General features: G+C 32.9%; 1 protein-coding gene across 3 annotated transcripts in view; it reads right to left on the reverse strand.

The window, feature by feature from the left end:
- ptbp3 (polypyrimidine tract binding protein 3) overlaps nt 1–24,703 on the reverse strand; it is a 120,256-nt gene that overhangs the window by 9,482 nt on the left and 86,071 nt on the right. For all 3 annotated transcript variants that reach the window (XM_087270244.1, XM_087270242.1, XM_087270243.1), the window contains 6 exons: nt 23,101–23,211; nt 15,382–15,556; nt 9,446–9,520; nt 5,475–5,614; nt 3,223–3,256; nt 2,774–2,866 (listed from right to left, as the gene is read on the reverse strand). In XM_087270244.1, the coding sequence (XP_087126370.1) occupies nt 2,774–2,866; nt 3,223–3,256; nt 5,475–5,614; nt 9,446–9,520; nt 15,382–15,556; nt 23,101–23,211 (628 nt within the window). The remainder of the gene's footprint in view (nt 1–2,773; nt 2,867–3,222; nt 3,257–5,474; nt 5,615–9,445; nt 9,521–15,381; nt 15,557–23,100; nt 23,212–24,703) is intronic.

Below are 24,703 nucleotides of genomic sequence, written 5' to 3' on the forward strand. Positions count from 1 at the left end.
CTGGGTTCCTGCGTCAGAGGGCGGGGCCTCAGGTTTGAAATCTCCCGGGTTTGCGCGTGCACGTGAATAACTTGAGCTGCGTCCCAAATCGCATACTTATGCACTATTCTACGCCATTTTGTAGTATAAACAGTGTAAGTAGTGTGTTCACACTGAAAACTCTAAAAATCATAAGTGCACTTTAATTACCCGGATGATGCACTCATTCAGCCGCTAAAATGAAGTGTGTAATGATGGACACTTCACGCACTCAACGACCGCAGGTTTGCATACGTAGCGGAAGGGGCGGAGCTATCGGACGCACATGTTGGATAACTTTATTTATTTTGGATGGTGAAAGCAAATTTCTCCAACGAGAGTGATTATAGCGCCTCCCGATGGTGAATGCGGCAATACTCATGGCAGGTATTACTTGATAATTCTGTTGTTTATTTCACTGATTTGGCGACCGTCAAACGTCATTAGGGAAACGGTTTGAATTTCCGCTTAGTAAAAAAACATTAGTGTGCCATTTGGGACACCACTTCATACATATACTATCCTGTTGAGTGTGTAAGTGCATAAGTACATAGTGCATGAGTGCATAGTGTATAGTGTGTCATTTGGGACGCAGCTTTGGTTTCGTTCGTACGTCATGGCGAAACACCTAATGAGTCGGTATCAAGGCGACTCGTTCGAAGCACTATGAGTCGACTCTTTTATAGATGAATCAACCGTTTTAAACACTGTATTCTTACAGATTTAAGCCTTAGCTGGATACTTCACTTCACTTAGAGCTGTGTTACACACTACATGGAGGGGAATTTTCAAAAACCCATAATATGGGCTCTTTAAAGTTTATTATAATATTAATCACAAGAGAACATGAGTTGCTTTACAAATATATTTTTATTATGGCAAGAATAAAAGCAAAAAAAGAAAGGATTTTTTCAGATTTAGCCCCCTCCACAAAAATATAAATCAGTGTTACCGGTGGAAAAACATATTCTGTATTTGTAATTAATGACAAAAGAACACGAGTTACTCTACAAATAAATGTTTTATTATCGCAAAAAAAACACACTTACTAAAAAATATAGATTTTTTTTTTTAGATTTAGCCCGCTCCACAATTCACACATTATTGTCTGTCCTATTTTTATGCTAAAAAGGCAATGATCGTCCAACATTACAGATCATTATCACCAATAAAGCCCAGAGAAACAGGGCATCAGTATATTGTAAATCGATAGGTTTAAATATTCCTTCCCAGTTATCAAATAAATACTTCTGTGACTTCATTAGTTTTGTAGCTATAAAACTGTTTTAAATTCATTATTAAACAAAATACATCAGTGTAAAACCTATAAATGGTGGAAAAACATATTCTGTGATTGTGTACCTGGTCTCCACTTTTGCCATGGCCTCTTTTGGTTTTAATAAATTTATTCTTCAGGTTTTTCCAAACCTTTTAACAAAAACTTGTTGCTGTTGCTATTTCTAGCCAATAATTATTGATCATTAGGTTATCTCTCTGATCATGGGTCATTAGATGTGTGTACAGTCATACTGTTTCAGATGAAATCTCTTCAAAATGTATCATATTCCACTCAAATCAGTTGTGGCGCCACGCGCACTGTTCGCTTGAGTCTCAAAAAATGCCTGACGCACCGCCAGCCGAAATCATGCCGCGCGCACCCAAAGCGAACCTCCACAAACTCCGCAATGACGTCACATTCGCCGCGCGCACTCAAGCGAACAAGCGGACGCGTCGAGTATAAACAAGGCTTGAGTGTTCCACCAGTGACGATATACAGCCACATTGCACTGCTACTAGTGTGATATTCTGTTCATACAACAGTTTGACGGCATAATCGTGTATATAAAAAAAGAAAATAAAACACGGTGAGTCTCAAAACCCTTCTGTAAGAGGAAATACTTTCATCCGCCATTCATTCACATCTGCAGCTGACCGTCAAAACAGCAGAAGCCGTTACTAATTCACTGACGTCACTTTAGAGCTAGTGTTTGAATAATTCCTTTTTAGGTGCAATTAGAATCAATAGTAAAATTAAAATGATAAATTAAAAAATAGCTACTATTTAAACTTAATATTTACATTTCGTCACCTTAGAATTACAAGGTTCTATCTGACATTTTTGTCAAAATTGAGTTATTGACATATTCTTATTAAATGACAACTTTTTCACATTATGGGATGTTTTTTTTTATAAGTTGTTTACATTTTAAGACTTTTTATTTAAAAAATAAATGTTACACACATACTGTTTGATATGGAATGCAAAAACTTTGAAGCTCATTATCTCAAAACCATTCAGAACGCAGATAAAACCTTTTAATTTCAAGGTGATGATTTTTGCAAGCTGTATCATCAGAATTGTTTTAAACATTTCTGTAAATATACAATATCTCAATTCAGAAGTTCTAAATTAAATTTTTTCCATTAAATTAAAGTAATATATCCATTTTTTTGGCGAAACTAATATTATCTCTCTCAAGCATCGCAACAGAAACCATTCATGGACTTTCATAAGTAAATAAAGACTCAATTTCTCCTACCAACATTACACAAGACACTAGCTATTAAAAGCTGCAGTCAGTATATTTTAATGCAGCCACACAACAACAAACCGTTTTTAATAGAGAAATGTAATTTCTACAAGCGTGTGGATTTGTAGCTCAAACATAGACACAGAACTTGCATTTAAAGAGGACTGATCAAAGCATGAAAACACATCAAGATGAAAAGGCTTTGTGTGTACAGCCTGACGTACCAAGCTGGGCTTGCGTGGCGTCCGCCATCTGTATTAAAGCATTCTCTTTCTTGTTGAACAGAATCTTCACTCGGTGCACATCTCCATAAACTCCTGTGTGGATAAAAGAGAAACGTTCATATTTTCATGCTCAATCAGGATTTATAGCAAATAATATGTGATCCGCAGATCTCGCTCTTTCATTATTAAAGCCAGAACCAAACGCACTGATTTTACAGGATATCAGTCTGATGTTGACAGTTATTAAATTGCAGGCACAATAACTGCGTGCAATACTGCAAAATTTTGGAAGATTCATTTGACGGGTCACAAAGCGCAATCTGCAAATAATCTCCCACCGGTGTATTTGTAAGGAAATGGTCTCATTGCTCAGACTGGATCCTCAGCGGCCTTCATAAAACAGAGCCGTCTGCACATCTAATCTGGAGGAGAAATAAATTCATCCTTACCGAATAAAATGAAGAGCTCGTGTGGCGATATACTCTGCAAGAGAGAGGGAACATTATCAGAGAAATGACTCAGTAGTGAAAAGATGAAATGAGTAAGTGTAAAATGTATCCAGAAACATTAATAGATGAGGTGATTTGCTGTGAAACAGGCTGAAACACTGATACGCTTCAGTATGAGTGCTGACCGATAACACTGCAGTAAAAGTAAATAAAGTACATGAATGTGTCTTGTGATAGCAGTAGCTGAGGCTGAATAACCAAGCATACTAATGGCTTAGATGTAATTATATTATATTATATTATATTATATTATATTATATTATTCATTCATCTTCTTTTTTGGCCTTTATTAATCAGGGGTCGCCCACAGGGGAATGAACCACCTACTTATTTAGCATATATTTTACGCAACGGCTGGAACTTATGACTGCGGAACACCCACACACTTGTATTCACATACATACACTATGGACAATTTAGCAATTCACCTGTACTGCATGTCTTTGGATTATGGGGGAAACTGGACCACCTGGGGGAAACCCACGCGAACACAGGGAGAACATGCAAACTCCACACAGAAATGCCAATTGACCCAGCCAGGACTTAAACCAGCGACCTTCTTGCTGTGAGGCGACAGTGCTAAACCTTGAGCCACAGTGTCACCCAAATTTAATTTAGATTTTAAATGCAAATAAGCAGCTTCAGGGTTTAGATGCTATTCTAACTGAAACAACAAAACAAGCAAATCTCATGTATTCAAAATGTCAGTAATTACCAGTACAGAATAAAGCCTTACATGTTGCATAAACCTGACTAGATAACAAAGGAGAGGAAGATCTTGTAATTTTTATAAATAACTTCTAGTTAAATCTAAGTGCAGCTCTGCTGTCAGTGCACAATAGCAATGTATAAAGTAGGGCAACTTCAGCCACATTAGTATGCTAATGAGCACATTCAGAATTGACATTTTGTAAACATCTTAAAATATGAAGAATCAAAATATTGTGTTTAGTGCCAATATCTATATAGCTATCAGTACTAGATAAAATATTATTTAGTAAACTTTACTTGAAAGAATATAAGCATTAATTTGAATTAAATCAAATATAAAAACAACCTTATTTTTTAGATAGTTTTCAATAGAGCAAAGTTTTTCATGTATTAAATTAATGTATTATTATTATTATTATAGTAATTCAAAGTGAATTAAAATATTGGAATTAATTAGTTTTAGACACTTTTTAAACTAGAGTTAGTTTAATTATATGCATATGCAGAAATATATATGTAACAAATGGCATCACGGTGGCTCAGCGGGTAGCACAATTGTCTCACAGCAAGAAGGTCACTGGTTCGAGCCTTGGCTAAGTCCGGGTGCTCTGGCTTCCCCTACAAATCCAAAGACATGCCTTATAGGTGAACTGGGTAAGCTAAATTAGAGTGTATGTTTCCCAGTGACGAGTTGCAGCTGGAAAGGCATCTGCTGCGTAAAACATATGCTGGATAAGTTAGCAGTTCATACCGCTGTGGTGACCCCAGATTAATAAAGGAAAATGAAATTAATGAATATAAAGATTAAATTGAATAAAATATAAAAACAACCTTATTTTATTTCAGATATTTTTTATTTGAGCAATGTTTTTCCAACTTGATTTAATAAAGTTACAAACTAATATTATTATTATTATTATCATTATTATTATTATCATCATTATTATTATAGAAATTGAAACTGAATTAAAATATTGGAATAGCTGATTTATAAGACACTTATTAGACTTAATTAATTTAACTCCATTTACTAAAATAAGCAAACCTCTAACAAAATGCAATAAAATCTATTTAGAAAATGACTAAAAAACAAAATGCTATATAGTTTTAATTTTTAAATAAAAACTTTAGTAAAAATATTTAATATTAAAAATGTAAACAAACGTTAAGAAAATTACAGTACATGCATATCATTTAGAAATATATATGTAACAATTGTATTACATAATTGTATTACACAGTTGTAACAATATGTAACTACATTTACAATAGCTTAATAATATTGTGGAATAATACCCCAAGACACACAATATAAAGAAAGACTGAATTTTCCAAACCAGTTTATTGTGTAAATTCTTGTGAAACTCTAAATATTGCATGTAAGGCAAACACATCCTATCAGTTTTATGCTGTATACATGTCAGATTCGTGTAGGAAGAGCATGGTCAGTCCCTTATGGGCAGGTGGGGATGGAGACTCACGTCAGGGTTAAGGTTGGAGACGAGGAGCACAGAGTGGATGGCGGTGGGGGTCATGCCGTGGATGGCCATCCGTCCTGTCATTGCTGAGGAAGGGATGGTCAGAGGTCCCAGAGCACCAGGCATCGCCTGCATTGACAGACCTGAGCCGACCGGGACAGAGAGGGAACACGGGAAAACCAGGGGTGAGGTCAGGCCCTGTTTATCTGACATTAACATGTCTTTCTCTACATCTGATCCCTAGTGGACGATGATTAACACTAGGTCTGACTTGAGCTTGTCTGTATGTGACCACATCTAAAAGGTTGATTAACTGAAGATGATTTTTATGCCCATTTTGTCATGCCAGTTCTAAAAAAAAACTCCAGCACATGTGTTTAGATGAAGCAGCGTTTACTACACAAAATCATAGTTTACCACACAAAATTGTAATCGTAGTTCACTGACACGCTATGGAAAAATTGTTCAAAATTTAAAATGATTTAAACGGTCAATAATGAAATCAAGATACGTGTTCTGTGATAATGACAGCTGTTAGTGTAGCTTGTCAGTGAATTATGGTTCTGTGTAGTTCTGTAAAAGTATCACATACAGTTGAAGTCAGAATTATTAGCCCCCCTTTGAATTTTCTTTTTTTAAATATTTGACAAATAATGTTTACCAGAACAAGGACATTTTCACAGTATGTCTGATAATATTTTTACTTATGAACAAAGTCTTATTTGTTTTATTTCAGCTAGAATAAAAGCAGTTTTAAGTTTTTTGATAAACATTTTAAGGTCAAAATTATTAGCCACTTTAAGCTATAGTTTTTTGATTGTCTACAGAACAAACCATCGAGATACAATGATTTGCCTAATTACCCTAACCTGCCTAGATAACCTAATTACCTAGTTAAGCCTTTAAATTTAAGCTGTATAGAAGTGTCTTGAAAATTATCTAGTCAAATATTATTTACTGTCATCATGGCAAAGATAAAATAAATCTGTTATTAGAAATGAGTTATTAAAACTATTATGTTTTGAAATGTGTAGAAAAAATCTCTACACTCAAAAGAAAAAAAGGGGGGGGGGGGGTGAACTGGAGGGTAATAATTCAGGAGGCTAATAATTCTGACTTCAACTGTATATGTTTTAACTCTAAAAACTCTAAATCTTTTTTGAACAACAATTTTGATTTTAAACACTGTGATACAAGTTGAAAAGGTTTTTAATTTTTAGTTTAGTAAAAAAATACAATAAGATTAATATATCAACTCAAAACAACTTAATACAATTTGAAATAAAAACAAAAATAAAATAAATAATAGTATTACCTAATACAGCAATAATATATTTTTCAAATCTATATACTTTCAATGTCCATTATTTTGAAATAAATCATCAGTCAAAATGTTAGATGATTCTAGTCCTGTGTTTACTAGTCACAATGAATTCAAGCAGTTAAATGTTCTGGTTATAATGCTGCACTATGGGGATTTTCTGGATTTTTTCTTTTGTGGAGTATTTTTTAGCATTTAGTATTTTAGCTGATGCTAGTAACACATTATGATCAGTTACTATTGACCTTATTTGCGATTGTTATAGAACTTCCGATTCAGTTGCTTATCCATTGTTAAGTCGTGACGTATCAGTGACGTATGTACTCCTGCTTTAGGGTCCAAGCCACTACTAATTTAAATGGAGAAAAAAATCTTTTATGACCACTTTTTAGTCATATTTTAATCCAATTTTATATAAAATCTTTGTGTACAACACCAGTCTCTGGACTTGCTGCATCACCGTCACCAATATTTTAACAAATTATAAAAAAATTATCATTTTCTGGCCATCGTATATTAGACACACATATATATATATATATATATATATATATATATATATATATATATATATATATTGCAATTTTCGAAAATATTATCATCAAATATTATCATGTCATTTGTCGAGTCTCCCCACTTAACAATCACACTAAACAAGTCAATAGGACAAATGACTTGGAATAACAAATGGCAGAAAACGGTCAAACTACTTGCACGAGTAAATACGTATGTTTGAGACTATAAATAAAAAACTAATTAGAAAATATCAGTTTGCAACATCAAGCAGTTTTTTATGGTTAAAAATAAATGGAAGTGAATGAGACCAGAAGTCTCGAGCCATTAACGTTCCAATGGCAGCGCATGAAATTTTTTTTACTTCTAAACGAAATTTTTTTTTGTGATTTAAAATATCTTGACGATATCATGTGTTCCCCTAATACTTTGCCATCTGAAACTGCAAGTGTATTTTGCACGTAAACATGTATGTCTCCCTCGTCCATTTCTTTTTTGTTTGACCATAATGCATCTTAATGCCAAACATAAACAGGGTCACAGAGTTAAGAAGGGAAGGTTCTAAAACAATTGACCATTTTTTCAAACTGTTTCTCAATTTTTTTGTGTGTGTGTTTTTTTGATACACAACATGTGATTGCTTAATAAATCCACATGTCTAGGCATGATGGCTCATTCATTATACTGTGTTTAAAGCAACAGTTCACCCAAAAATGAACAATTTCTCATAGTTTAATTACAGTTGTTGGAAACCCTTATGATTTTCCTTCTTCTGTTGGAAACAAAGCAAGATATTCTGAAGAACGTTGAGGAAAATGCTATAGTAAAAAAAATATACTATTGAAGTCATTTAACTGTTTTTTTTCCAACAAATTGACCATAGTGTTCAACAGAAGAAATACACTCAAACATTTTGGAACAAGTGGAGGACAAGTAAACAATGATAGAAATATATATATATTTTTTGGTGAACTATCCCTTTAAATGAGTATTAAGTAGATGCTTGGGTAGTAAGAGGTTTAAATAAAGTCAGCACAGATCAGGGTCAGGAGTGTGAAATGGAGCCACGCTAGGGTTAAAGACAACATGAAACTGCATTTACAATATGCTTGATATGTGGAGGAGTTATTTTTATTTGACTGAAAAAGATATCAGTAATTGTATATTTGATATATTTGTTATGATGTAACTGGTGTTAGCAGTGTAAAGGTACTCACTCATAGGGTACTTGTATAATGTTTTATTTTACATTTAAAATATTATTAAATTTACTTTTTGTGCATAATAATTCCTCAAGAATGTAAATATGTTAACACTAGTGTTCAAAAGTTTGTGATTGTATGATTTTTTAAATAAATTGGTGCTGGTTATTCAGCAAAGATGTCTGTTGAATTGATCAAAAATGACTGTGAAGTAATTAATAATGATTTATGATCAAATAAGTTCTGGTAAATCACAGAATTCTGCAAACAAATTTTACAATTTCCACAAAAATATGTATTTGTAACATGAATAACAAATCACTGAATACTGGAGTAATGATGCTACAAATAAGCTTTAAATCACATGAATATACTACATTTAAAAAAATTGCAATGGGAACGAAGCCATTTTAAACTGTATCAGTGTTTTACTAAATCACTCTTTTTCTATTGTATTCTTGATCAAATCAATGCAGCAATTGTGATCGTGAGAAGAGACATCTTACATTACAAACATTACAGATTTTTACATAAATAGTTGTGTTTATAAAATTTTAATTGTTAAAAGTTAATATATAAATAAGACTTAACATATCACAACCATTAATATTTCATGTTGTCTTTAAAAACAAATCCTAAACAGTAAAGTTGAATTATATTTATTGATCACATAAATCAAACATGGTGCGAATGAATCAATAGCCATTTTGAGATGCAAAGCTTTGCTTGCTCGGTCGGTCAATACTTCAGTGTTTGTGTTCATTTCTCTGGACTGTCCATCTGCAGAGATGCGTTTATCCAGTGGCTCAGCTCATGAACACTAATATCTCCAATTACTGAGTGTGTGTGTGTGTGTGTGTGTGTGTGTGTGTGTGTGTGTGTGTGTGTGTGTGTGTGTGTGTGTGTGTGTGTGTGTGTGTGTGTGTGGTAAATCTCACCTGCTTGAGGAAAACCAATAGCAGGGGCGAAACCAGCCGCCCCGGGGTACGGTGAAGAGATGATCCCTGGAGCCCCTGCGTACACACACATATACACAAACACAGTTAAAAGACTACATCAAAAACACAAGACTGCATACTGACTGTGCGTGTTTAATGTAAAATACTTTGAAACATGTATTCTTGAAGCAACATATTTTAATTGCTGAATTAAAGATAATTACTATGTTTATGGCATGGTAGCACAGCTGTTCGGATAACATAATGAAGATGAAAGCCTTGTTAAAATATTTTTTTATCATTTTATATCATCTTTTGCTTCAAAGGCAACTTTTTTTGCTTGAAAGACTATGGGCCCTAACATACACCCGGCGCAAGGCGAGATGCAATTGTTGTTTGGTAGTTTCAGCTCGGCGCAGGAGTCGTTTTGCGCCACGCTGTTTAAATAGCAAATGCAATTGCGCTCATATGTGCACCCATAGGCGGAAGCGTGTTGAGGTGCATTGCTGACGCGTTGCTATTTTGAGGAACTTAAATAACGGTTCAATAGATCAGATCAAAGCTGGTCTATTGTCCAGCGCAGAGCACGTTAGTTTTGCGCCTCGCTTACACATTGCTTAATATACACAGGATGTAAAGGAATACGCATATCTTTACAAATGAAAAATAATTAAAGGATTCAAATATTACAAAAATTATAATTTTCACATCTACATAAAAATAAAAACCATACTTTTATGCCTTTATCTCAGAGGGGCTTTTTCAGTTTATTTATAACAATTTGCTTTTGTATAATGTTATTATTATTAGCAGTATTATTTATTATGCATATTTATATTTGTTTGATTAAAAAACAAGCTTAGATTTGTCCACCTGTCAGGTTTTGGACCATATGGGGCATTACATGTGTATTTGGATATATATGGGCATAAGAATAGGGCGTTTCCTAACTCCAAAATCTTTGCGCTTAACAAACTAAATTATTTATGTTGGCTAAAGGCTAATGGCTATCTGTGCATACAACACTTTTCTCTATCCACGAGAGTGAAAGTGAAAATAAACAACGAGGAGGCTCATCTCCCATTCTCGCACTGTAGATGCTCTGTTTAACTGTTTTCACTCTAGTGAAGTGCTCAGTTTGTCCACTTACAAATTCCCCCATGCAAATAGCAAATACACAACTGGCTCTTAAAGGGTATGGGAGATGAGACTCTGATTGGTTTATTCTCAAAAAACACCTATAACTTATTAAGAGAATAAGCTCAACCCTATCAGACCATACGCCACGGCGCAAAGTGGATTTTTCCGTCCTTAAAATAGCAAAAGTGGAGTCTGACACGCCCTTAATGCGTTTGCGCCCAGCGCTTTGGGCTTTGCACATGGACAGTCAAAATAGAGCCCTATGTGTGTTTTTAAAATATTACTATTTGGGAAATATACAATATATACTAATTATACTACACACAAACTATTATAATTACACACATGTATCAACACATTTTTATTATTATTGTTGTTATTATTGCTGTTTGTTTGTTACAATTATTTTTGTTAGATTTTAATTTTATTTTACATAAAGTTGATTCTATTACATGTTGTTATTATTATTAATATGGTTTATTTATTTATATTAGCTTTTATTTATCACTTTTTATATGACCACAGACTTTACTGTTGTTTTTATTACACATTTATACACATAATTATGCAAGTAATTTTTATTTGTTATTATTATTGTTATTAATGTTATATTTATTTTAAATACATGACTGTTATGATTTTATTCTTATTATTTTTATAAAAGTTATTATTAATGTCATTGCTGTATGTTTGTTACATACATTTTTGTTAGATTTTAATTTCATTTTACATAAAAATGTATTAAATTACACATTATTATTATTATTAATATTATTATGCTTTTATTTATTTATATTAGCTTTCATTTATTACTTTTTATATGAACACAGACATTCTAGTTGTTTTTATTACACATTTATACAGTTGAAGTCAGAATTATTAGCCCCCTTTTAAATTTTGTTTTCTTTTTTAAATATTTCCCAAATTATGTTTAACAGAGCAAGGACATTTTATAGTGTGTCTGATAATATTTTTTCTTCTGGAGCAAGTCTTATTTGTTTTATTTCTGCTGGAATAAAAGCAGTTTTTAATTTTTTACAAAACATTTAAAGCTCAAAATTATTGGCCCCTTTTAACCTGTTTTTTTTTTAATTATCTACAGAACAAACCATCGTTGTACAATAACTTGCCTAATGACATTGCTGTATGTTTGTTACATTCTCTTTAGTTAGATTTTATTTTATTTTTTACGTAAAACTGCATTGTTACACATTATTATTATCTTTATTACACACACATTCCAGTTGTTTTATTATACATTTATACATATGATCACATGTAATCACAAAATTACACATGTAATTTTTTTTCTTATTATTAATGGTATGTTTATATTTTATATATTGTATATATAGTTTATATATTGTTTAATTATTTATTTTTAAATAGATGACTCTTATAATTTTATTATTATTATTATTATTTTATTTTTAATGTTTGTTACATTCATTTTTGTTAGTTTAATTTATTTTACATAAAAAAGTTTTCTATTACACATTATTATCATTATTATTATTATTATAGTTTTATTTATTTATATTAGATTTAATTTATTACTTTATATGAACACACACTCCAGTTGTTTTTATTACACATTTACACATAGTCACATGTAATCACATAATAAAAATGTAATTTTTATTTATTATTATGACTGTTAAATGTTTAAATGTTTTAATAAAATGTTATCATTTTATTAAACATTTTATTACAAACATTATTGTTTTTAACATAATTTTTAATGTTGTATAAGTTTTACGCAAGTATGATGAATATTTTTAAATAAAATAAATAAAATCTATTTTTTCCTTTAATATTGAGACTAATTAAATATCTCACTTAATATTTTAATTAAACAACAGAACATCATGCAACCAATGAAAACATCACTCGTACAGTTAATTGTACACTCTGTATCACCCCTTTTACCAACATTAACTGATTTTCAAGCTGAATTTGGCTTGCTGAAACATGAATGTTCAAATAATTCGCAATTTGCTCCTGTATAATCTCCAATTCCCAGCAGGCGTCAGCTTAAGTGTGAACCCATTGTTTAAATCTGATTTATTCCCCTTATTTGAGATGTAAACCAGAGCAAGCGGTCTACACACATCTCAAAACAGTCCACGATAAAGCATTTTCATGAAGGCTGTTGCTCTGGAAGTCCTGCTCTAATAAAAGCTGCCATTTGAGCACCTTTTATTGCTCCAGTGGGGCGCCTGGAGACGTCAGCGTTCGCCCCTGAGATCCAACAATTCATCAGCTCTGATTTACACACACACACAAACACACACACATACACGCTGGCCTTATCAGCCTCAGCAGTGGCTCTTGCTCCACACACCACAGCTGATTTACTGAAGCCCAGACAACAAGATGCGTGGACGCTCGGAGTTTTATCTGCAGCCTCCTCTGACGATCACACACGCACAATAAATCCAGTCCGCAAACGCTGAAACTCAGTGCGCATGAGAGATAACGCCTGCCCTTTGATAGCGTGTGTTGTGCATCAGGACGATAGCATTATAATGAAACACACACCGAGGAAAATATCTGTGTTACAGTGTGTTTTCTAATAGAAAAGAGGTTTGTTAGTGAGATAAATTGATAGGTTTGATTAAAAAAAACTGTAATAAAGTGTCAGGGATAAACAATAATGAAATATTCCAAGTTGGAATAAGTGGCAATGGCTCAAAATATATATTTGTGCTGGTTTTGCATATAAAAAAAGGAAAGAAAAAAGATAACTGCAATTAAAATTTTTAAAAGAGATAATAAACTTTTTTTGCATTTTCTATTTCAAAGAAAAGGTCAGAAAAGCCATAAAAGAATGCACAACAAAACGATTACCCAGTTCACTATTAAAAGTTACAGGCAACAGTGTACTGATCCCGGACGAGCCCCCAATTAAAATTACGATCTTTTTTGTAATTCTTTTTTTTGTAAGTCTTTAGCTGTGTCTGAAACTCTACACATAAGTAGAAAATCATTAAAAGAATAGTTCACCTAAAAATAAAAACTCACTCGCTATTTATTCACCCTCAAGTGGTTTCAAACCTATACAAGTTTCTTCTGGTAAACACAAAAGAAGATATTTTGAAGAAAAATGGCTTCCATAGTGGGAAAACAAATTCTATGAAAGGTTAAATGGTTACAGCTTTTTTTCAAAATACCTTAATTTGTTTTCAATTGATTAAAGAAACTCATATAGGTTAGGAACAAGTTAAGGGTGAATAAATGATGACAGAATTTGCGTTTTTGGGCGAACGATAAACTTGCATTTCCTATTCTGACCAAAAATTCTGAAAAGGCATACAACTATGCACAGACAAAACTATTATCCAGGACATTATTAAAAGTTGCAAGAAACAATTTTACTGATCCCGGACGAGCCCCCAATTAAAATAATTTTTTTCCTTGCAATTTTGTCTTTCCCCCTAGAATTCTGAGTTTATAGTGGTATCTGAAACCACTGACTTGTACACTCATTCACTAATCCCTATTTAGCATATGGCAGTTAAAATGAAAATGAAGTGTTGTGAAAGAGAAAAAAGAAAGAAAAAATGAGTGTGCAAATCTAGGCAGTATTATAAATCATGTGAGCCTCTAGTGGACAGTTTTATCATTACACCTACCATCGATGTTTGGCTTTATTTTTCTCATGTAGCATATTATTCGATAGCAAAGAGAGTAAAAACACCTGCATGTCATGCTTATTTATTAGTTATAATTTTTTTATGAAAATAAAATGTTTTTAAATTTATTTGTTCACAAATTTCTTGTACTTAAACAATATAGTACAGAAATATAAAAACATTTTATTGGATTAATATAAAAAAAAACAATGACAGGAACCTAAACAAGTGTACACACATACATTAATTATAATTTTCACTTTTATTTCCTCTTCACATTTGCTGTGTAAAGAAAAACAATGACAGGTACCTAAACAAGTGTACGAATATACATTACTTTTATTTCTTCTTCACATAAGCTGTGTTTCTTCTTTGTTTACTCTTTAACCACCGCTAGTAGGATTTTGGTAAATGCGGCTTTAATGAGTTTACACACTTGAAATCAGTGTGGGTTGTGGGTAAAAAGCAGTGAATGAATGTTGAGACATTCACTCAGCATTCAGACATTACTACAAAATGGCGAGCACCTGGTATAGTGCAATATATAGTGGATATAATTAGTTTCGAACACAGTTCACAACTATTTTCACAACTACTTTTTTGAACACTGGTTAGTTCACATACCTATTAGCATTTTACATGTTACTAAAATAGCATTATAAGAAGCTAAAAAATAACTAATAAAAGTGGTTTGTAGGATGAATAGACAGGTTTAATTAAAAAAATAAAGACAGTAAAGACATTAGGGTTTGGTTGTGTTTATGGGGTGCGACATACATTAACATATTCACATTTTATTTATTTGAATTATGTTATTTTTCACATGTTAACTTCATCCTAAACTTCTGTTCTTCTAAAAATTGTTTCAGAAGTATACAGTGTACACTAAAGATCCTTCAGAAGTACACAGCAGACTCTGATCAATCAGCTGGCCCAGTTTGCATGAAATTGTTCACATGGTGCACGTTGAAGAAAATACTATACAGCAGGAAATCTAAGTACTTTTGTAAGGAAAAATTATGCATCTTAAAAACACATAAAGAAAAATATTGAAAGCTAATATAATTTCTTATTTAACCCTGGAACAATAGATTGAAATATATATTCTAGAGAACAACAGATCCTCAGACTGAATATTAATAATCCATGTGTGAGTCTTACCGAATGCGGTCTGCATGGTGGGGTCAAGCGTGGGCTGACCGTCTCCTGAAGGAAGGTCCAGACGAGTGAAGTCCCTGCTCTTGTCATTGTTATATTTCACATTCAGACTGGTCAGCTTGGAGAATTCAACACGCAGAGTACAGCAGCCGTTGTAGATGTTCTGTCCATCCAAAGCCTTAAAACAACACAACATTAACATTCACTCACAAACAAATTATAGTTTGCTTAACGGGGACCTAGTTTGCCACTTTTTCAAAGATGTAAAATAAGTTTCTGATGTCCCTAGAGTGTGAATGTTTAGTATTAGATCAAAATAAAACACAAATAATGTTTTAAAACTCTTTTTAAAATTCCCACTTTTAGGCTTTGATTCTAAGTGTGCCATTTTGAAAACTTTCGCTTTAAATTCAAATGAGATTATGCTGTTTTCAAAAGAGGGCGGAGCTACAAAAGCCTATTTGTCAGCATCACCAACCTAATTTCACAAAGTATGATGCAGTCCTGAATTAACATTAATGTTGATCCTAGAACAACATTCCAATTAATCAATCAGATTTAAAGGATTTTCACGTTTTGGCACTTCTACATGAATGTTATCCAACTATTATTCCCCTGTTATTTTGGGAATAATTTCCAGCTAATAGAAAATAAGGAATAATAGGTCCCTTTTAAATAAAACATAATAATACAATATAATAAAACATGCATACAGTGCTGAGTGTAATACATATGCAATATATGTGTATTATTTTATTGTGACAGTATTAATATCTTGAAATTCATTCCTTTTTCCCCAAGTCTGCATTTATATCACAAAATTGTTATTTTTGGTCAAACTTCTGACATTTTTCCCCCAAAATATGAGAGAAAAATTACAATTATATTTAGTAGCTAAGCAGATGTTTTTTTTCCAAAGTAATCTAAATAGGAAGTGATCAAGCAATTCATTGTGGCGATGCAGTACAAGTACATCGTGTTATTGATACAAAGTTTTTTTTAATTATTTCTTTATTATAGTTTTTGCAGACATAGAAAAACAAGGAACAGAGAGACAAACCGATCATGAAAGTATCTGTGCTAAATGTAAAATAAAGCATGAAACAAGGAAAAATGGCAACATACAAGACCTATAAAAAGACACAGCAATGGATGTAAAAACTTACAAATCTTCAAAAATTAAACAACACTTTTAGTCTTTATAGTGTTTCAGAAAATAAAGACTGGATGCCAACTTTTAAAATTTTTTTTTCGAGTTTCCAGAAGAGGTGTATATAATTATTTCCAAATGTAAAGTGGAGGTAAGTCAGAGAAGTCAGTCAGAAAAAAGAGGCCTAACATTTTTTTTTTTTTCAGAAACAAAGGATAACTTTTTTTGCTTTAATCATGGCATACTGGATAGGTAATCGTACATTTTGATTAAGAGTGTCCAGAAAATCTGACTAGGCAAAAATTGCTATCATTGGGTCAGGGAGTAAAACACAATCGTAAACCTTAGCAAAGAACTGAAATACATGTATTTCTAACCAAAAATTCTGAATTTGAACATAGTACAGAAAAGATGTGCTAAGGTACCCTCAGCAGCTTTACACTTGTCACATGTGGGGGAAACCGAGGATTAGAATTTACTAAGCTTTGTTTTAGAATAGTGAAGTCTGTGTAATACTTTGTTCTGAATGAGATTGCGTCTACAATTCTAGAAAATGAATATACAGATAAAAGGCACTGATCCCAATCAGTCTCAAAGATTAAAATCCCTAGATCTTCTTCTCAAGCCACTTTCAAATGAAGAGAAGAAAAATTGGTTTTGTTTTTAAAAGCATTAACAAATAAAGAGGTCAGACCCCTAACAATTGAATAATTTAAAACAGGTTAAATAATTCAATTCTAAAGAACATTTTTTTAAGAAAAATACAAGCTGGAGTTGATAGGGATTAAGAAACAATTTGTTTAAGGGAAACACACATAGAACAATGACAAACTATGACTAAAATGTTAACTAAAATTGAAATGAAAACAGAAAATATACAAATAAAAACATATTAAACTGTTAACAAAATGTAATAGCAAAAAACTAAAAGGTTAAACAAATTTCAGATAGCAAAAAAAAAAGAATAGCATTTACAAAAGTGATGTCAATTTTCAATTTGGGGTGAACTGCCCCTTTATAATATATTATATTATATTATATTATATTATATTATATTATATTATATTATATTATATTATATTATATTATATTATATTATGGGTTTAAACTGCCCCAGTATTGTTGCTCTTTTGCGTCACACAGGTAACAGAAGCGTGTTTGTCTTTCCATCACAGGACATTGAACTCTTCCGGCACATTCTCATTGATTACACCTACTCTACTTCATTACAACAGGGTCATTACATCTCAGTTTTTCTTTCTGTTAATCAATATCCTAAAACAAACGACAGCCAAACTCCAAACAGCTCCAGAAAAAGCCACAGTTGTGAGGTTTGTATCTCCACTGAGGAACAGGGAGCTTGAAGAGAATCAAGCAGAATTAAAAGCAACATGCAGAGAAAACTAACAATACACAATCAAAACCTTAAAATATGTTCTCAAAAATCTCTGATGAGAGCTTATATAGCTGTTATTAGGATAAAAATGTCTTTCTTGGGTAACTTTTAACATCTTTATCTTGCTTTATCTATGGTCATTTCAGATGTAAGAATCATGCCAGTTTTAAAATCTCTTTTGACTTCAGAGAGAGTCTAATGACTCGTTCCATAAGCAAAACCAACAACATGAGCAATACATTACTCGCTGCAGTTTACTTAATGACCACCGGTGTCACTAATATTAAAATTTTCTGTACTACACATAAAGAGCTCTATGCTATCGCATTTGCTATTTACATGGCGGACTTTCTAAGTGGAAAAACTGAATGCTTCACTAGCAAGAAAAGTTAAACAGACCATCTGCAGCGCGAGAATAAAGAATGAGCGTCCTCCATTCGGCCTCTTTACTTTACTTTTACTCTTTTCTTTACTCATTTACTTTCGTGAATAAAGAAACTGTGTTTTACCCACTCCACTGAAGACATCCATTAGCCTACATATTAAATTTTGTTTGATAAGCGTTTGTTTGTTTGTTTGTTTGTTTGATAACTAGTTCAGTTCCTTAGAATAGCAATGCACCAACAATGCACCTTAACACACCTTCTTTATAGACCAGCACACCTATGAGTCCACAAAGTGGTGCAAATCAATTTGCTATTAAACAAAGTGGCACAAAACAAGAAAATTAGGGTTGCCCTTTCTGAAAATAGCAACCAATCGCACCATACACATCTTGCTCCTTATTGCACTGGGTGTATGATAGAGCCTATAGACTCAAAAACTGCATTCAACATGATAGATATTGTTGAATTATATTTGTGGGCCTAAAGAAGGTTTGGCAGGGAGGAGGAACAGTGAAATAACTTCTCCTATGCAGTGCCACTTCATTTAACTAAACCCTGATGACAAACGCAAATCACATCTAATCCTGACAGTGGCCTAATTGACGGGAAGAATGAGGTGTGCTGTTAGCGAATGTGAAAACAAAACTATGAATTAGAGTTCATATTTACACATTTTAATAAATCACAGAGAGTCAATCAAACAGCAACATACTAGGGATCATTTGAAACACCTTGGCAACCACCATGGCAAACCAGTATTATATTATCTAGTAAGTAATATTGCACTGCATTATTACAACTGTTTTCTAGCTTGTTATTATTTCTTGTTATTTATTATTTAGAGCATCAATATTCCAGTCTTGCTCCAGAAATCATTATAGAATATCAATTTGGTTATTAAGGCGACGCAGTGGCGCAGTAGGTAGTGCTGTCGCCTCACAGTAAGAAGGTTGCTGGTTCGAGCCTCGGCTGGGTTAGTTGGCATTTTTGTGTGAAGTTTGCATTTTCTCCCTGTGTCCGCGTGGGTTTTCTCCGAGTTCTCTGGTTTCCCCCACAGTCCAAAGACATGCGGTACAGGTGAATTGGGTTGGCTAAATTGTCCATAGTGTATGAGTGTGAATGGATGTTTCCCAGAGATGGGTTGCAGCTGGAAGGGCATCCGCTGCGTAAAACATGCGCTGGATAATTTGGCGGTTCATTCCGCTGTGGCGACCCCGGATTAATAAAGGGACTAAGTCGAAACGAAAATGAATGAATGAATTTGGTGATTAATAAAAAATGTCTTCTTGTTTGTTATAAAGACATTTTTTCATATAACATTATAAATAACATTATAAATAAAACCCTCAAATATATATAAGATAACAAATAAGATAATATAAAAGTGTATATAATAATGGTTAATGTCTTTTTTGGTTCAATTTAAAATACTTAAAAAATAATAATAAAATATATATATACACACACACAATATAAAGATTTGTATAATTATGATTAATGACATTTTTTTTCAAAAACATATTTTTAATAAAAATAAAAAAAAATCCAAAATTATTAAAAACATATAAATAATTTATATTGAGTAATAAGATAATATCCATTATTCAAATACCGTAATTTAAATCCTGACCTCCACATGACAAACTAATTAAGCTGTAATTAAATAAAAAAATAAATGTAAAAATAAACAAAAGACAAAAGACATTAAAATAAGTTAAGTAAATAAAACAGTTATTTTTTTCAAAAATTTAGATTAAATTCCTTTTATAACATACAAGTCTGTCTAACAGACAAGTTTGTTTAATGTCATGGTAAAAAAGATATTTTCCCAACAATCCAACACGTTGAAAACCTAAAAATAATTACTTTATTAAATATTTTTAAAAGGTTGATCTTTACTGTCACGTTGATCAATTTTATGAATTCTATTTGAAAATATAACTATTTCTAAAAACATTTGTTGACACGTGTTTTGACATGTTTTTTTTTTAAATCTACTTTTAGTCATTTGTGCATTTCTGTAACTGATAATCAACTCTCATCCAACACGCCGGTAAAAATAAGACACATTTTGTTTGTCATTATTTGCAATTTTTATTTTTAGGTAATTTTTAGGTAAGCTAAATACGTTTAGGTTATGCAAGTTTATATAATATTTTCTAAATTATATTTTAAAAGATTCTCTAAACCAATCTATGATGGTAATTATTTCATTTTCATTTTTTTTACAATCATTTTTTCCATTCAATCATTCATTTTCCTTCAGCTTAGTCCTTTTACTCATCAGTGGTCACCACAGCGGAATGAACAGCCAACTTATCCAGCATATGTTTTACACGCTTCCAACTGCAACCCAGTACTGGGAAACATCCATACACACTCATTCACACACATCCATTACAGCCAATTTAGTTTATTTGATTCATCTATAGCGCATGTCTTTGGACTGTGGGGGAAACCAGAGGACCCGGAGGAAACCCATGCGAATACAGGGAGAACATGCAAACTCTACACAGAAATACCAACTGACCCAGCTTCTTGACCTTCTTGCTGTGAGGCTTCAATGTTAACCACTGAGCCTCCGTTTTTAAATTCTAAATTCTAAATAAATAGAACTTTTTCTAGTTTCTTTTTCTGCCCAGAATTTGTATTTAAAGATCTACTTTTAGCCAGTTCTGCATTTCTGTAATGCAATTCTGATAATCACCTCTCATCCAAGACGCTAATAAAAATAGTATACATTTGCTCACAATGGTTCCCTATTTGCTGCAATCTCAAACAGAAGGAAGATCATAGCCCATTTCTAAAAAAGCCCCTCCATTGCCACCCCTCCTGTAACACTAACAAATGCTCTCTTTGTGCACGAAGGCAATGCAACATGGCAGCCGCACAATAGATAACACCCTCAGACCAGAGGAGTAATTACTTGCTAGCTCTTTTCCCCCTGGTGAGCTGCATTGGCATTCATTAGATAACCTCAACGGTGACATATTAATTACAGGGGCGGCTTGATTTGTGCTGTCTACTGGGAGACGCTTTTCCTGCCGCCTTCCTGTTGCTTTGACAAATTTTCGGCCGTGCACCAAAAAAATACCCAAGAACACCGCAAGAGACAGGTGTGAGCGCCATCGTGATTGATTTTGCAGCTTTGATTATAGGGGACGGCGGAGAGATTAGGATGAAATGACCACTGATGTCTCTTCAAGGAACTAAACTAGTACTGTACTAGTACTGTACTGTATACTGAAGCTGGTTGCCATGTTTTCATCCAACCAAAGCTAATATTCATTTCCCCAACAAGATGCTAAGAGTATATGGCAAGCCAATTTAACATTTATTATATAAATAGTAGTCGTTTTTTATTTTTATGGTTCTAGTAATTTTAAATTTTTGACACAATTATAAAGTACTACACAGTAAAAATTTTGTTTATTTATGCTTTTGAACTGCATTATTGGACCTTGATCTTTTTTCCAACGACTTTTAATATGGAAAAGTGGCTTTTATTGACATTTGTAATAGTTTGAAGTGATTATTTCTAGATATATATTATTTCCAATGTGACATGCTGTTGTAAACTACTAAAATATCAATAAAAGTCACTCTGTTATTTTCACTCTGAATTTTCAACATCAAAAGTGAAAAGAGCAGAGACAAAGATTCAATAATGCAGACACTAACAGTGTGAAATTTGCGTAATACAAGAATTCTTAAAGGGCCATGACACCCCCCACTTTCAGTTCAAGTTTACCTCAAAAAAAAAAAAAAAACATCATAATGGGCGTGAAGCTTAGCGATCAGAGGCAGGAGTGGGCATGGCCAGCAGAGCAGGGGAGAAGGTGGGAAGCAAACAACTTTTGACAGTTAGCTCACAAAATGAGACACAAACCGTGAGGAGATGCATGATTTTATAGTTTACAAAGTTAAAATGCAAAGAAATTAACTGTAATTTAATGCCATGCTACATTTGTCATTTGTAATTTCATACGCACAACCACAACTTATATCATTATAAAGATAATCGTGTTCATTTAAACATTATAAATGAGGACTTCTCCCTTAATCCCCAAGTCTGAATGCAGACTCAGTGCAGCAGATCTCTTGCCCTGCATATTTCAACCATTAGCCCTGCTGGTAATCTGGAGGATTTAGGCGAAAACAGCAGCACTGCGATGTGACTAAATGTGAACAAACTCCACTGATAAAGAACAAACTCCGCCATTCTCCGCCATACTCGAACCGTTCTCCCGACAAAAATGCTGGCTGCAGACATACAGCTTTCCAGTATCGGCCCTGACAGGATCGTGGGGAAAAACATGCAACAAGGCTCGTGGATCATGGAAACAAACACATACAATCCTTCATAAATGGCTAAGTACTCTGTGCCGTGGGTCCGTGGACGCGGTCTCACCCAGTCATCAACATAGGGTCTCACAGCTTGGCAGTGGCACTGGCAGGTCTGTGTCTTGCTTTTGGACAGCATGTGCAGTCATAAGTAATTAAGAAGCCGGCTCTTCTCATAGGATAAGAAAACTCTGCTATGAATTATAGTGAGAAACCGACGCGTCATCTTTGCACTTGCAGTTCTGCTCTACGTCCTTTTATTTATGCGCTAAATACCTTTTATTTAAAAGGTACTAAATAACAGGCACTAGCTGCTAATGAAGTACTAGAACTTAATGGAAAAAGTGCTAGTTTCTAAAAATGTGTTTGTTTTACAAATTAAATGTTAAAACAGTCTGCTATTAAAAGGAGCATCTTGTGGTTATGGATTGTTTGTTGATACTGACCACTTTGGCATGATGTGCGTTCATTGGATCTGCATATTGTAGCAAGGCCTGAAACTGGTTGTTCTTGGTGAAGGTGATGATCTTCAGGACCGTTCCAAATTTGGAGAAGATCTAAATTAAGGAGAAGACAAGAACAGCCTTTGTAAATAAAAATATACAATTTTAAAATAATATTTAATCTTATCTTATCTGGTTGAGCAGGATTAGTTAGTCTCCAAAATGATTTTGAGGTAGTTTAGCTAGTTGATAAGCAGTCAGAAAACTTAAAAAATGGTTTTTCTTAGGTTTGTCTTATTCCAAATATCCAAAATTCTTAAATCAAGAAGCATTTTCTGGACAAGTAAAAAATATTGCTGAAAATATAAATAATAGGTCAAAATTAAGTAGGGTTTTTCTTAAAAGCAAAATAATCTGCCAATGAGGTGAGTAAATTAATCTTGTAAATAATACAATTATTTTACAAACCCCTTTAACAGATTATTTTTATTTTTGATATTTTTAACTTTTCTATATAAAAAGGCTTCTTGATTTCAGATTTTTTAGATATTTGTACTAAAACAAGGTTAAAAAAAGTAGCAAATCTTTTTTGTTGTTGCAGAAAATCATTTCAAACCATTAAATTAGAGCATTCTGACAAGGGTTAACAGCTCCATGTAGTTCAGTAAGCTATCTGAAGACTGGTTTAAGATTTATGAGTGGTTTAAGAACTCAGGGCTTCAACATTTTGACACCATTTTACAAGGTTGCCAGGTGACAGCAAAGAAGTGCACATGGTAAACACTGAAAGCAAATGAACACAGCAACAAGCACTTGAGCTTAGAAAGGAAACCCCTGAGCATTGCCTGATACAGGGGAGAAGATTATTGGTGATTATTGGTAAATAAATAAAATAAATCACCACAATCAACAAAAATGCCACACAAATTGAAAATCTATTGTGAAAATAATGGCAATTTGTTATTTATTTAAAATTAAATAAATTGTGCGTGTGTGTGTTGAATCAGATTTATTTTTTACACTTTCTCAATTCACACAGTATTCTGTTCAGCTTATGAACACACTTGCTAATCAGATGTGTTTACATTAAAGGAACACTCCACTTGTTTGTAAATAGATTATAGACTTAAACAGCTGAGTTTTACCAATTTTACTCAATTCAGTCGATTTCCAGGTCTGGCGGGAGCACTTAGCATAAATGATTTTTCAAACAAAATGATCGTTTTGATCTTTTTTATATATAACGATTGACATTTCTGTAGTTACGTCACATATTTAAACCAACAGAAAAATAAAAAGTTGTTTTTTTAGATCAATATGGCTAGGAACTATTCTCTCAGCCAGTTTTAATAATCAAAGGACTTTTACCGTGGATGCACCTGGAGCAATAATATTACGTAGCACCTGAAAATAGTCCCTAGCCCCAAAACCTAGACTTACACTACCAGTTAGAATCTCCGTAATATCATTCATTAATTAATTGTTTGTTAAGCATTAACTCTAGATTAATAGATGTTAGTAAGCAATTTATAAATACAGCTACAAATTCTGTTTTCTTGACTTTAAACAACATTTATAATGTGCTTAATAATTGTACTTTTTATAC

The sequence above is a fragment of the Danio rerio genome, chromosome 10, assembly GCF_052040795.2.
Source record: "Danio rerio strain M-AB ecotype USA chromosome 10, GRCz13ab, whole genome shotgun sequence".
Lineage (NCBI taxonomy): Eukaryota > Metazoa > Chordata > Actinopteri > Cypriniformes > Danionidae > Danio > Danio rerio.